The sequence below is a fragment of the Phacochoerus africanus genome, chromosome 2 (genome assembly GCF_016906955.1).
Source record: "Phacochoerus africanus isolate WHEZ1 chromosome 2, ROS_Pafr_v1, whole genome shotgun sequence".
Classification (NCBI taxonomy): Eukaryota; Metazoa; Chordata; class Mammalia; order Artiodactyla; family Suidae; genus Phacochoerus; species Phacochoerus africanus.
Window position 1 is genome coordinate 57,765,977 of NC_062545.1, and position 13,886 is coordinate 57,779,862.

The window sequence follows — 13,886 nt, forward strand, 5'->3', positions numbered from 1 at the left end:
CAGAATTGTGACAGAATTTGTTTAACCTAAGATCGACTGGAAACAGTGAAGAGTTTTAAGCAGACAAGGGAACCTGATCAGATATGCATTTTGAAAAGAAGACTCAAGCTGTGGTTTTGAAATGGGCAAGATTGGATATTTGAATACATTTTTCATTAAATCTTTTTTTTTTTTTTTTTGCCGTGCTTATGGAATGTGGAATTTCCTGGGCCAGAGATTGAACCTATGCCCAACCCACTGCACCACAAGAGAACTCCCTCCATTAAATCTTTTTGATTCTCCCACAGAAGCCTCTCAGATCTGCTTCTAGTCTTTATTTCCAGCACTAATAACTCAGTCACCCCTCATTGTCTCCTGCACATTTTTTTTTTTTTTGCTTTTTAGGGCCGAAGCATATGAATATTCTCCAGGCTGGGGGTCGAATTGGAACTTTAGCTGCCGGCCTACGCCACAGCCACAGCAACACCAGATCTGAGCTGCATCTGCAGCCTATACTACAGCCCACAGCAATGCCAGATCCTTAACCCAGTGAGCAAGGACAGGTTTCAAACCAACATCCTCATGGATACTAGTTGGGCTGTTATCGCTGAGCCACGACAGGAACTCCATCCTGCACATTTTAATTTTCCCTTGCTACTGATACTTTCTGTGTTCTTTCTAGAGTTCAGTGTTTGAAATGCAGATTTGATCATGATAGTCCTCTGCTTAAAAAACCTTCACTGCTTCCCTCATTCCATACTGGATGAAGTCCACATATCTTAATTTAATCCCCGGACTTTTCTAAAACCTCATTTCTCACATTCTCATCTGTGGATATTCAAACCCAGTCTTGCTTGTGAGCGCAAAGATAGATGTAGGGAGATGGTGTCAGGAAGTGTGTTTGCAAAGAGGAACCCAGTTTCACTGAACCTTGGGATTTTGGAAACCGTGAGATAGTGAGTGATAGGGCTAGAAAGGTAGGTTCTGTGTCTGTCAGTGGAAGTTTTGATTTTATTCAATAGACCTTGGGAAGTAATGCAAAGTTTTTGAGCAGGAATTGAGATGAGCCAGATTGCTTTAGGAGAAGCCAACAGTCATGTGTAGCATGTGTTTGAAGAGGAGAGATAAGTAGATAGTTGTGGTGGGGGCCTTGTTCAGTGGCAAGGGTGAGGATAACTGCTGGGCAAAGCGTTGTCGGGCAGCATCAATAGGGATGCTACTCAAAGAGTAGCAGTGTCAGGAGGTGACATGTTGATGGAAAGATGATCTTTTTTGGTCTTACAAGATATGTTTATTAACTTTGGCAGCTTGTTGCTGACTGTTGGATTGTGTTTTAGTATTTTGTATTTAGTTCCTAATTTTCAAGCACTAATTAGGCAGTAGAGGAATCCTACAAATCTGATCCAGGGAATTCCCTTGTGACACAGCAGGCATTGTCACTGCCATGGCCTCCATTGCTGCTGGGGCACAGGTTGGATCCCTGGCCTGGGAACTTTCTGGGAGAGGTTAAAAAAAAACCTGGAGTTCCTGTTTTGGCTCAGCAGAAACGAATCTGACTAGGATCCATGAGGACACAGGTTCAATCCCTGGCCTCATTCAGTGGGTTAAGGATCCAGCTTTGCTGTGAGCTGTGGTGTAGGTCGTAGACATGTCTTGGATATGGCTGTGGCTATGGCATCATAGGCCGGTGGCTACAGCTCCGATTGGACCCCTAGCCTGGCTAAGGCCCTGAAAAGCAAAGAAAAAAAAATCTGATCTAGTACCCCTACTTTTTGTAGCAATACTTGCTCTCCCAGCCTCCTCGTGTTTGCACATCAAATGTTTAACCCAGATTTTGCTGTGAAGTTGTAGAAAATAAAATAATGATGTCCAGGAGCTCATCAATTTAGGATGGTACTCAGATACATTTGTACGAGTGCCCAGTAGCATTTAGAGCTAATTATGTGGTATTAAATTGTGGTATTAAATGGTCATAATCACAATTCTGTGAAACTTCTGTGTTAAATGAGACTAAGTAGGCTTTGAGTGATGGCCAGTGGAACTGTCTTAGAAATAAATCATGAGTTAATGGATAAAGATATATGTTTTGGCTGTTTAAGTATCCTTTGGCTGATCTCCTTTTTATTCAGCACACATTTATTTTCATATGTGTATTAAGTGCTGAGAATATGGAGATATATAAAACTTTTTTTTGCTTTTTAATGCCACACTTGTGGCATATGGTGGTTCCTAGGCTAGGGATTGAATCGGAGCTGCAGCTGCTGGCCTACACCACACCTCACAGCAACGCTGGATCCTTAACCCACTGATCAAGGCCAGGGATCAAACCCTCATCCTCACAGATACCAGTTGGATTTGTTACAGCTGAGTCACAACGGGAACTCCTGCTGTCAGATTCTTAATCCACTGTTCCACATCAGGAATTCCAAGAGCTGTATCTTTTTTTTTGTCTTTTTTTTTTTCCTAGGGCCGCACCCACGGCATTTGGAAGTTCCCAGGCTAGGGGTCTAATTGGAACTGTAGCCACCGGCCTGCCAGAGCCACAGCAACATGGGATCCGAGCCTCGCCTGTGACCTACACCACAGCTCATTGCAACACGAGATCCTAAACCACTGAGCGAGGCCAGGGATCGAACCCACAACCTCATGGTTCCTAGTTGGGTTCAAGAACTGTACCTTTAAATCTTTAACTGCTTGATTAGCAGATAAAAGTATGCTGAAATCTCTATTGTGACTACTTACCTGTATCTGACAAGGTCCAGTCATGAAATATAAACCACATTGTAATTTGAAAAGAAAAAGCTTAGTATGAAGAATTATTAACAGAGAGTTGGAGTAACTGGGGATTGATTAGTAAACGATAACCCCAAAGAACAAGGAATAGCAGGTAGTAGGGATCAGCCACTAACTTTAATGTTGATATGGATCATCTGAAGAAGAACTGTCTCTGCCTCATTGGAAAGAGCGTGGCTGGGGCCAGTTGGATGGTGGAGAAGTTGCCAAGTGCCTTGCTGGTGACACTGCTTTGAATCTTACCGAAGAGTTACATGGGGAAGCTCCTGGATGCTGCTGCCTGTCAGGTGCTGTGGCATCCAAGAGTTGGAGAAGCTGACCTCTGCGTGGAGTCTAGCAAGAGCCCATTGTAATAGCAGCCTTACATATAGGAGGCAAGCATGTGAAAAAATTGTGCCCTTGCAGGAACCTGGTGCTGGAGAAAGCTTGCTCTGCAGGAGCCTGGCTAGCCAGGCCCACTGGAACTAGCAAGAGAAACCCCTTCCTTTCGTGTCCCTCCAGCCCTCTATTGACCAGGCTGTACATAGTGCCAGTTAGCCGAGGAGAGATGTTTATAAGGCCTACCTCCAATCTCACAGAGGGGTTGATTTGGAATAAAGAGGCATCATAATTGCCACTGTTTCTTTAACTTTATGTGTACATAGTGAGAAACCACCTATGTAACTTCTTTTGACAACTTCTTTACTATGTATGTTATCCTTAGAATCTATTTTGAAAAACTTTTTTTTTTTGGCTTTTGTCTTTTTTTAGGGCCACACCTGCAGCATTATGGAGGTTCCCAGACTAGGAGTCTAATCAGAGCTGTAGCCACCGGCCTACCCCAGAGCCACAGCAACGCCAGATCCAAGCCACGCCTGTGACCTACACCACAGTTCACGGCAATGCAGGATTCTTAACCCACTGAGTGAGGCCAGGGATTGAACCCGCAACCTCATGGTTCCTAGTTGAATTCGTTTCTGCTGTGCCACGATAGGAACTCCAATTTTGAAAAACTCTTAATGCTACATCTGATGTGACTAAGAAGTGAACAGTCACTTTCTCTTAAATTTATTTTTTAAGGTCTTCTTGTGTTTTATTATCCCTGCCTCTTTATGGGAAGGTCAGTTTCACTGATTAAAAGAGATAGTAAAACCCTTGTGTGACCAGTGATACAAGTCCTTATTTATTTATTTTTCTTTTTTCCCTTTGCTTTATTTTTTTTCTTTCTTTCTTTTATCTTTTTTTTTGTCTTTTTGTCTTTTTGCTATTTCTTGGGCCGCTCCCACGGCATATGGAGGTTCCCAGGCTAGGGGTCGAATCAGAGCTGTAGCCACCGGCCTACGCCAGAGCCACAGCAACGCGGGATCCGAGCCGCGTCTGCAACCTACACCACAGCTCACGGCAACACCAGATCGTTAACCCACTGAGCAAGGGCAGGGACCAAACCCACAACCTCTTGGTTCCTAGTCGGATTTGTCAACTACTGCGCCACGACGGGAGCTCCTATTTTTTTTCTTTTAATGATTTTTATTTTGTTCCATTATAGCTGGTTTACAGTGTTTTGTCAATTTTCTACTGTACAGCAAGGTGACCCAGTCACACATACATACATACAATCTTTTTTCTTACATTGTCGTGCTCCATCATAAGTGACTAGATATAGTTCCCAGTGCTGTACAGCAGGAGCTCATTACTTATCCATTCCGAAGGCAATGGTTTGCATTCTTCTTAAATTTCTAAGTAATTTAGAAAAATGTATTCAGTGGTAGGGGGCCTAGACATTAAGGTGTGGAGACAATGGTCCAACAAATGGAGGAAAAGATAAGACAGATGAGAGACAAAAGATCCAGGATTTTTTAGGTGTCTTGTATTTCCCATTTTTAACTTGCCAGGACAAGTCTAATCTTTTTTTCTTTTTAAAGTAATACCCGCTAGTAGTAAAAACTGAAACTGTGTGAAATGATATGCAGTGAAAGCTTTGCTCTATTTGATATGTTTAACCAAGTCATTGGATTAATTGATCTTCATTTTGTAATTAACCCATTGACTGATGCTCCCCCATCCATGTAACAGCTTACAGCTAGTAGTAGATTTACTGCTAGGAAGCCTGTGACTTTCTGCTCCACCAGTTGAATTTTGCTTTACCAAGAGTCAGTTGTTATTTGCTGAATGTGATTATGCCATTTGTGCCCTTTCTAATTATTGTACAGGCTATACTGTAACACGGTTGATTAATCAACTCATCTAATGGGAAAAAGTGTTGGAATGGGAAATGTGGGAAATGAAAAAGAAAAAGATACACCTTCATTTTATTTAAGGGATTAACATATAAATTGTGTCTCTTCTGGTAGAAACATGACCTTTTCTTTGAGTATAAATGCAATGATTAGAGTTCTGACTTCTCCCTTGTGCGCCCATAAGTAAGACATTGCTCATGATTTCTGGCACTTTTTTCATTATTGTAAGAAATTCGATGCTTATGAGTTAGTCTGAGAACAGACTAGATTTATTTTTTACAGTATTTTGATTATCTCACCCTCACTTGATTTGACAGAAATTATAAGTGTCTTACTACTCACCTGGGAGTCTTTCCAAACTATTTAGTCTAGTTTTCACTGGAAAATAACCCCCTTTGGTAAAATAATATTTCATCATACTCTTACTTAGAAAAATAAGGAAATAGGGATAATTGGATTTGGTAATAAATGCTCCTGACTGTTGGTAAGTATATATCTTTGTTGGTGGGAACAGAAGTGTACAGGTGCGTGTACCTAATGACCCCCAGTGGCTGCAGTGGCCGTAGTTCACTGATCATAGGCAACATTCATATGTTTTACAGGCAGAATGGAGAATATCAGATAAGTTAGTGAATGTCAGATAATTAGTTTTTTGTGCTCCCCCCCCCCCACACACACAGTAGCTTGATATGGGAATCTCAGTTACCAGACCAGGGACTGAACTTGGGGTACAGTGGTGAAAGTGCCGAATCCTAACCACTAGACTACCAGGGAATACCCAGATTTTTTTTTAATTATTATTATTGTTTTGGATTCTTATGTTGCTTCCAGTCTTGCTGCTATCTACGTTGACTATTCCTGTACATATATTTTTGTGATCATATGCTTGTATAGTTTAGAGGAAATTACTAGATATGAAATTGTTGGGTCAAAGAGTATTTGCATTTAAAAACTTGATAGCTAATGCTAAATTGCTTCCATAGAGCTTGTACCAGTATACACTTGAGTGGTGTATGAGAGTACCTCTTTCCTACACCTTACCAGCGTAGTATAGTATCATACTCTTTGCTATTTGCCCATCTTACTCCCTTATTGGTGGAAACATGTATGTCTGGAGTCCCTAAGATCACTCGAAGGTCATAGCATTTAACATAATAGTTGGCTCATTTCAGTATAAAAAGTTATTTTGTATTATGATTTATTTTATAAAATTATCATCGTTTCCTTTGTGACATGGGTTAACTATACCAGCAAGTTTAAGATTTTGTTTTGTATTTTAGCTTTTGGAAAATGTTAAACATTTTAAAAAATCACAATAGAGTGAACTTTGTCAGTGTGTTCAAATTTGAAAGTTAACTTTTTAACTTTAAAGCTTAGTCTCTGAATTGTGAGGTTGATTTTAACAGTGGAGAATATTTATGCTTAATGCTTTAGATGGCGACTGTCAAAAGGAAATAGGATCATGGCGGCAGATGATGACAATGGTGATGGAACAAGTTTATTTGATGTCTTTTCTGGTAAGGGTTCATTTTAATTCTTTCTAAATTTATTTATTTATTTACAAAACCATTTACTTGTTCTCAGTGAAAATGCCGTCACTATCTGCTTTTTCTTCCTACACATAAATGAATTAATACAATAAAATGTATTGTATTGTATGTAATGTACCTGGCAAGTAGAAAGTACTTAGCAAGAAATTTCTTACTATTGTATGCTTTCAGGCCTCTAAAATGTAATGAAATTAACAACTTTGCCAATATAAGCAGCAATGATTTTTTTGTCATATCAAAAAATATAAGATATTGGAGTTCCTGCTGTAGATTAAGGATCTGGCACTGTCTCTGCAGCACCTTGGGTTGCTGCTGAGGTTTGGGTTCAATCCCTGGCTTCATGCTGGTGCAGTGGGTTAAGGATCTGGTGTTGCTGCAGCTGTGGCCTAGTTGGCAGCCGAAGCTTGGATTGGATCCCTGGCCTGGGAACTTCCATGTGCTGCATAGTACTGCCAAAAAAGAAGTGTGTGAGTGTATATACATATATGGTATGTATTTATTACTCTTGAAGTTAATATTTCCAATAAATGCAGTTGTACTTATTTATACTTATTTATTGTTGTTGAGGGAGAAATTGAGAGTCACAAATAGATGATTAGTTTGAAAGAAATAGCCAAGAATTGATAGTAAATTAAGCTCACAAAATGGAATTTTTTTTTTCTTTTTTTTTTTTTTAGGGCTGCACCTGCGGCATATGGAGGTTCCCAGGCTAGGGGTCGAGTTGGAGCTGTAGTTTCTGGTCTATACCACAGCCACAGCAATGCAGGATCTGAGCTGCGTCTGCCACCTATACCACAGTTCACACACAGCAACGCCAGATCATTAACTCACAGAGCAAGGCTAGGGATCAAACCTGTGTCCTCATGGATACTAGTCGGGTTCATTAACCACTGAGCCATGACAGGAACTCCTGGAAATATTTTTAATAATATACAGAACATAAACTTTGAGATCCTAGCATAACATTTACCTCGTTCTTTTTTTTTTTTTTTCTTTTTGTCTTTTTGCCATTTCTTGGGCTGCTTCCGTAGCATATGGAGGTTCCCAGGCTAGGGGTCCAATTGGAGCTGTAGCCACCGGCCTACGCCACAGCCACAGCAACGCGGGATCCAAGCCAAGTCTGCAACCTACACCACAGCTCATGGCAACGCCAGATCCCTAACCCACTGAGCAAGGCCAGGGATCGAACCCACAACCTTATGGTTCCTAGTCAGATTCGTTAACCACTGAGCCACGACGGGAACTCCAACCTAGTTCTTTTGTCTTCTAAGCAGCTGGCATAAGACAGTCTTTTTTTTTTCCTTTAGAGTAGGAGTGGAAAAACTTCACCAAATGCATAGAGTCAGTTTTAACTAGTGCTTGATATATTTTTTTTTTTGCAGCTTCTCCTCTTAAAAATAATGATGAAGGTTCTTTGGACATATATGCTGGGTTGGACAGTGCTGTTTCTGGTATGTAAATTCTATAATGAAATACTTTCATTTTGTTTGGCCAGTCTGTTGGAAGTGTATATTTTGTTACCAATTTCCTGGAGTAACTCATAGCTTCTCAACATTCTTTGAAATGATTATACTCAGATAATTTTTTGCCCAAAGCTTGATCAATAAAATAAATTAGCCTTTAGATTTGTTGTTCACCTAAGTTTCATTTAATTGGACCTTGTGCAAAAATATTTTGTATCATTGAAAATGAAACTGGTGGTGTCTATACACATATATGTATAACCACATATACTGTCATAGGCTCCTCGATATTAGAGCTTTTGAAAAGGGTAGTTAATATAAATATTTTCAGATGTATCAGTAGGAGTGTGAAATGCAGAGTTTAATGATCCATCCAAATTAGACAACTTTTCTGTAATGAAATCTCTTTAAGCTTTGAACAGATACGAATCCTTACACTTGATTTGTTGACATAGTGTTTTAGGTAAATTGGCTTTCCAACTGTGATCTGTGACATCAGTATAGATTTGGATGAAGTGAAAGATAGAGAAATGTATATCATTTTGGTTAGAAGTAGATACAACATCAAAAAAGCTTAACGTGTGTTTTTCTTTTTTCCCCAGCTTGACTGAGACATAATTGACATAACATTGTGTAAGCTTAAGATGTACAGTGTGATTTGATACACTTACATATTGCAAAATGATTACCACTGTAGCATCAGTTAACACCTGATAATATCACATAATTACCATCTCTTTAAAATCTACTCTCTTAGTAACTTTTAGTAGTGTTATTAACTGTAATCAGTATGTGGTATATTAGATTCCCCAGAACTTATTCATCTCATAGCTGGAAGTTTGTACTCTTTAATCAATATCTCTTTTCCTCCACTCCCAGCCCTGGGTAACCATCATTTTCTGGGCATTTAGATTTAGATTCCATGTAAAAGTGACAACACAATATGTAGTATATGTCTTTCTTTGTCTGACTTATTTCACTTAGCATAATGTCCTCAACATTCCCCTACCAGGTTGCATATGGCAGGATGTCCTTTTTCATGGCCGAATAATATTTCCATCATATATTGATATACATGCATATATATTTACACACACACCCCACATCTTTATCCCTGTTTCCCTTGGTGGACTTGTACGTTGTTTCCATATCTTAACTCTATTGATAGTGAATATAGTGTAGTGAACATGGGAGTGCAGATATCTAAAGTCCTATTTTCATTTTCTTTGGATATGTACCCAGAAGTGGGGTAGCTGGATCATGTGGTAGTTATTTTTTAACTTTTTTGAGGAACTTCCATACTGTTTGCGGTGTTAGCTGCACCAGTTTAGATTCCCACCAGCAATCCCCTTTTCTCCACATCTCTGCCAATGCTTGTTATCTGTTGTCCTTTTTTTTTTTTGGTTATGCCCATGGCATGTGAAAGTTCCCAGGCTGAGGGTCAACCCGTGCCACAGCAGTGACCTGAGCTGCTGCAGTGCTGCAGTTACAATGCTGGATCACAATGCCAGATCCTTAACCCACTGCATCACAGGAGAATTCCTTCTGTTGTCCTTTTTTTGTCTTTTTAGGGCCACATCTGTGGCATATGGAGGTTCCCAGGCTAGGGGTCCAATCAGACTGTAGTTGCTGGCCTACACCACAGCCAGAGCAATGCTGGATGTGAGCCTCTTTTGTGACCTACACCACATCTCATGGCAACACTAGATCCTTAACCCACTGAGCGAGGCCAGTAATCAAACCTGAGTCTTCATGGATGCTAGTCAGATTCGTTAACCACTGAGCCAGGATGGGTACTCCTGGAAATACATATTTTAAGGGTTTCTTGTTTGTTTCTTTTAGACAATGCTTCTAAATCCTGTGTACCATCTAGAAATTGTTTGGATTTATATGAGGAAATCCTGACTGAAGAAGGAACCGCAAAGGAAGCAACATATAATGATGTATGGATTGCCAGAATTGTGAAGGACAGTTATTTTGCTCCTTTGTAGCTTCTGAAATGCAGGCATCAACTTACTATTGAACAGATATTCTGTGTTTAGGAAATAGCTCTTGGACTAAAAGAAATATAAGTCAGTTTCTGCCCTCAGATAAGCTTTTTAAAACAATTTTTTTGAATGCGTGCCTAAATTTAGTTATAATTTTGCTTGATTAAATTTAAGAGTCTGAATATATAAAATCTCAACAGGCAGTTTGATAAAACATTTTATCTTTAATGATTTGTACTAAGTTATAAATTGTCCCAAGACTTCATGCAGACAGATTTCTTTGTGTCTTATTTAAATTTTAAAATTTGGAGATTTAATGCAAAATTAAGCAAAATGCATTATTGGTAGGCCCAACTTTAAAAACCAGTAATCTTGCCTCCAACCAATCTTGGCAGTTATTTTATAGCTAGAGAATACTGTCTTAAATAGTCTGTTCCTTTTAGATTCTTTCAAAATGAAAAATAGTATTGTCCTGTGTTATGTACAAATAAAAATGTTTGTATGTAGAGCTTGTATGATTTGCTGGGTCAAACAATGTTTCCAACCTAAAATCTATCTTATTTCTACTTTAACTACTTTGAGTTGTATTTATTAAGTAATGCAGTTTGTACTTTTTTATTTTGTAACATTTTGTGATTTTTTTGGTACAATATTTTATTTGTATAATAGAGCAATTCTTAGCTGATGGAATGAATGAATAAAATATGTAATTTTACTTTAAAAAATAAATAAAAAATAAGAACCAGTAATCTAACCAAACACCTGTTATTAGAAATAGACCTCATCTAACCTTCTTTGTGGGTTGATTTGCAAAGTTTTAAATATTTTGAAATGTCATTTAAGCTAAGAAAATAATTTAGAATGATTCCTGATCTTTTCATATCTTACAGTTGCAGGTAGAATATGGAAAATGTCAGCTGCAAATGAAAGAGCTGATGAAAAAATTTAAGGAAATACAGACACAGGTAGGGTTGTAATGAATATTTTATTTTTGCCTTATTAACTTAAAATCAAAGTTTAGTGAATTTTTTTGTTAGAAATTATAATGCTGAAGTATTGGCAGATTATAGAAAAGTTTTAAAAAAGTATTAAATGAAATAGCAAATCTGGCAAAACATGCATTATTTCCTATGTCAATTAAATTCATATAGTAACACAACATTGTACATCTATAGTTCAATAAAGTTTAAAAAATTGCTATAGTAAAACTATTTGATTTGACATAAATGATCTGCTAGACTAGTTAAATAATAGCAAATCATAAAGATTATAACAGGGTGGTTTAAAAGAGAATTGGTTTGAAGCATGAAGACTTAAAATGGCTGGTGGAGGGAAATGCTGATACTTTTGCCAGAGTTGACTTGTTTTGTGATCATGCTGCAAAAATCAGGAATATTCTGTCTTGTTCTGAATTTTATTTTTTGGTAAAGTTATTTCTCTTCCTTTTCCTTTTCTCCAAAGAGCTATTCAGTCCTCAATTCTTTCTTTGTTCATCTGAGAATTAACACAATGTTGCAGGTTAAACCTCCAAGTTGTTGAATATAATAAATTTTTTATTATTTTCAAAATAATAACCTGGGCAGAACTTTTTTTTTTTTTTTAATTTTAATTTCTGTTTTAAGTAGTTTCACTTTAAATGGCCTTTCTCTGGTGCCAGTTTTCTTCTCTAAGTCTCAGCTTCCCCATCTGCATCATGAGCATCATTGTACTTCTCCTAGGACTGTCTTGAGAATACATTTGATAAAATATGTGATGCCTGCCACTTAGTTAGCATTCAGCAGTCATTAGCTAGTATAAATAGTAGTTTAATAATTCTGTAGATATATACTTTATTAAGTATGTTTTATGATGTTTAGAATTTCAGCTTAAAAAATGAAAACCAATCCCTTAAGAAAAATATTTCAGCACTTATCAAAACTGCCAGAGTGGAAATAAACCGCAAAGATGAAGAAATAAATAATCTTCACCAAAGGTATGATTGAGGGGTGTGGACGTGGGTGTTGATGGTTCCCGTGGCATGTGCAAGTTCCCGGGCTAGGGGTCAAATCAGAGCTGCAGCTGCCAGCCTCTACCACAGCCACAGCAACATCAGATCCGAGATGCATCTACAACCTACACCACAGCACATGGCAATGCCGGATCCTTAACCCACTGAGCAAGGCCAGGGATTGAACCTCAGTCCTCATGGATACTAGTTGAGTTCGTTACCTCTGAGCCACAATGGGAATGCCTTCATTTATATGTTTGTTTCTTTTTCCCCTCACTTATATGTTGAAAACTACTTCATGTCTGTACAAAATTTTCAGAATTAACCTCGGCAAGAACTGAATTTATGATTGAACTCCTTCTATTACTTCTAGCGCTATAGAATCTCCATCATTTATTCAGCTGGTGCAAGCTGGAGAGACCAAAGGGCAGAATGACCATTTAATTCATTGCCCAAACCAGGATACTTTTGAGAGTAGAAGGAGATACTATTAATAATTACACTGAGGAGTTCCTGATGGCCTAGTGGTTAAGGATCTGGCTTTGTGACCGCTGTGGCTTGGGTCACTGCTGGGTCATGGGTTTAGTCCCTGGCCTGGGAACTCCTGCATGCCATAGGCATGACTGAAAAAAAAAAAAAAAAATTACCCTGAGATCGCTTGGCAAACTGGGACATAGAGTCACTCTACCTAGGAGTCGTCATTGACACTTAGCTCTCTTATCCTTCAGATCCAAATTCATTACCATGTCCTGTTGATTTTTTTGTTTCTGTAATCTCTCAAGTTCATTTCTCTCCATTTCTACCATCATTGCTGCCCATCAACTCTTCTCTGAACTGACAGTAGTCTCTGTGCTTAAAACTCTGCATCCACTATTGCTCTTTCCAGCCTCTGGTTTCTCACTTCTCAGTATTAAAGCCACAGGACACTCTCTACAGCACAAGTCTGGAGATCTATCATAGAAGAGCTATCCCACCCCCTGTCTTGATTAAAACACGTCAATGGCTTCTCATTGTTCTTAGGATAAAAGATCATAAATCTTAATTGGGTTCACAAAGCTCTTCACACTATGGTCCAAACTACTTTTCAGGCCTTGTCTTCAGTTATCTTTTCCTGAGGTTTCATGGTTCTGGTGTGTCTCTGGTATTCTTTCAGTTCCTTGGATGAACATGAGCTCTGCAGGGCATGAACTGTTTGAGTGCTTGAAATGCTCCTCTCCTCTACTTGCTAAATACCTGCTCATCCTTAGGTCTCAGATAAACATCCTTTTCAAAGGGAAAATTTGTCTTTTTTTTTAAATTTTTTTTTTTTTAGGGCAACACCAGCAGATACGGTGGGTCCCAAGCTAAGGCTGGAATCAAAGCTGTAGCCACTAGCCTACTTCACAGCCATAGCAACACCAGATCTGAGCCACATCTGCAGTCTACACCACACTCATGTAACACCAGATCCTTAAACCACTGAGCAAGGCCAGGGATCGAAACTGCGTCCTCCTGGATGCTAGTCAGATTTGTTTCCGCTGAGCCATGATGGGAACTCCTCAAAGGGAAATTAATCTGTCCTCACTGCCTAGGTCACTTTTTTTTTTTAAATTTCTGTTTTTTTTTTGTTGTTGTTGTTTTTGTTTTTCTTTTTAGGGCTGCACTTGTGGCATATGGAGGTTGCCAGGCTAGGAGTCAAATTGGAGCTACAGCAACACAGGATCCGAGCCGAATCTGCAACCTACACCTCAGCACACAGCAACACCGGATCTTTAACCCATTGAGTGAGGCTGGGGATTGAACCCAAAACCTCATGTTTACTAGCCGGTCTTCTGAAAACATTAGGACTTATTATTTTAAACAATAAATACATATCACTCCCCTGGGAAAGAATAACAGTTCTATATTCCTTTTTATTTTTGCACAGTATG

At 38.8% G+C, this 13,886-nt stretch overlaps 1 protein-coding gene across 6 annotated transcripts in view; it reads left to right on the forward strand.

Annotated features, from left to right (window-relative positions):
• The window catches only part of CASP8AP2 (caspase 8 associated protein 2), a 45,041-nt gene that overhangs the window by 4,099 nt on the left and 27,056 nt on the right, over positions 1-13,886 (forward strand). For all 6 annotated transcript variants that reach the window (XM_047761142.1, XM_047761151.1, XM_047761133.1 and 3 more), the window contains exons 2-6: positions 6,423-6,505; positions 7,921-7,989; positions 9,844-9,944; positions 10,880-10,954; positions 11,846-11,961. In XM_047761142.1, coding sequence (XP_047617098.1) covers positions 6,451-6,505; positions 7,921-7,989; positions 9,844-9,944; positions 10,880-10,954; positions 11,846-11,961 — 416 coding nt within the window. In that variant the 5' untranslated portion in view covers positions 6,423-6,450. The remainder of the gene's footprint in view (positions 1-6,422; positions 6,506-7,920; positions 7,990-9,843; positions 9,945-10,879; positions 10,955-11,845; positions 11,962-13,886) is intronic.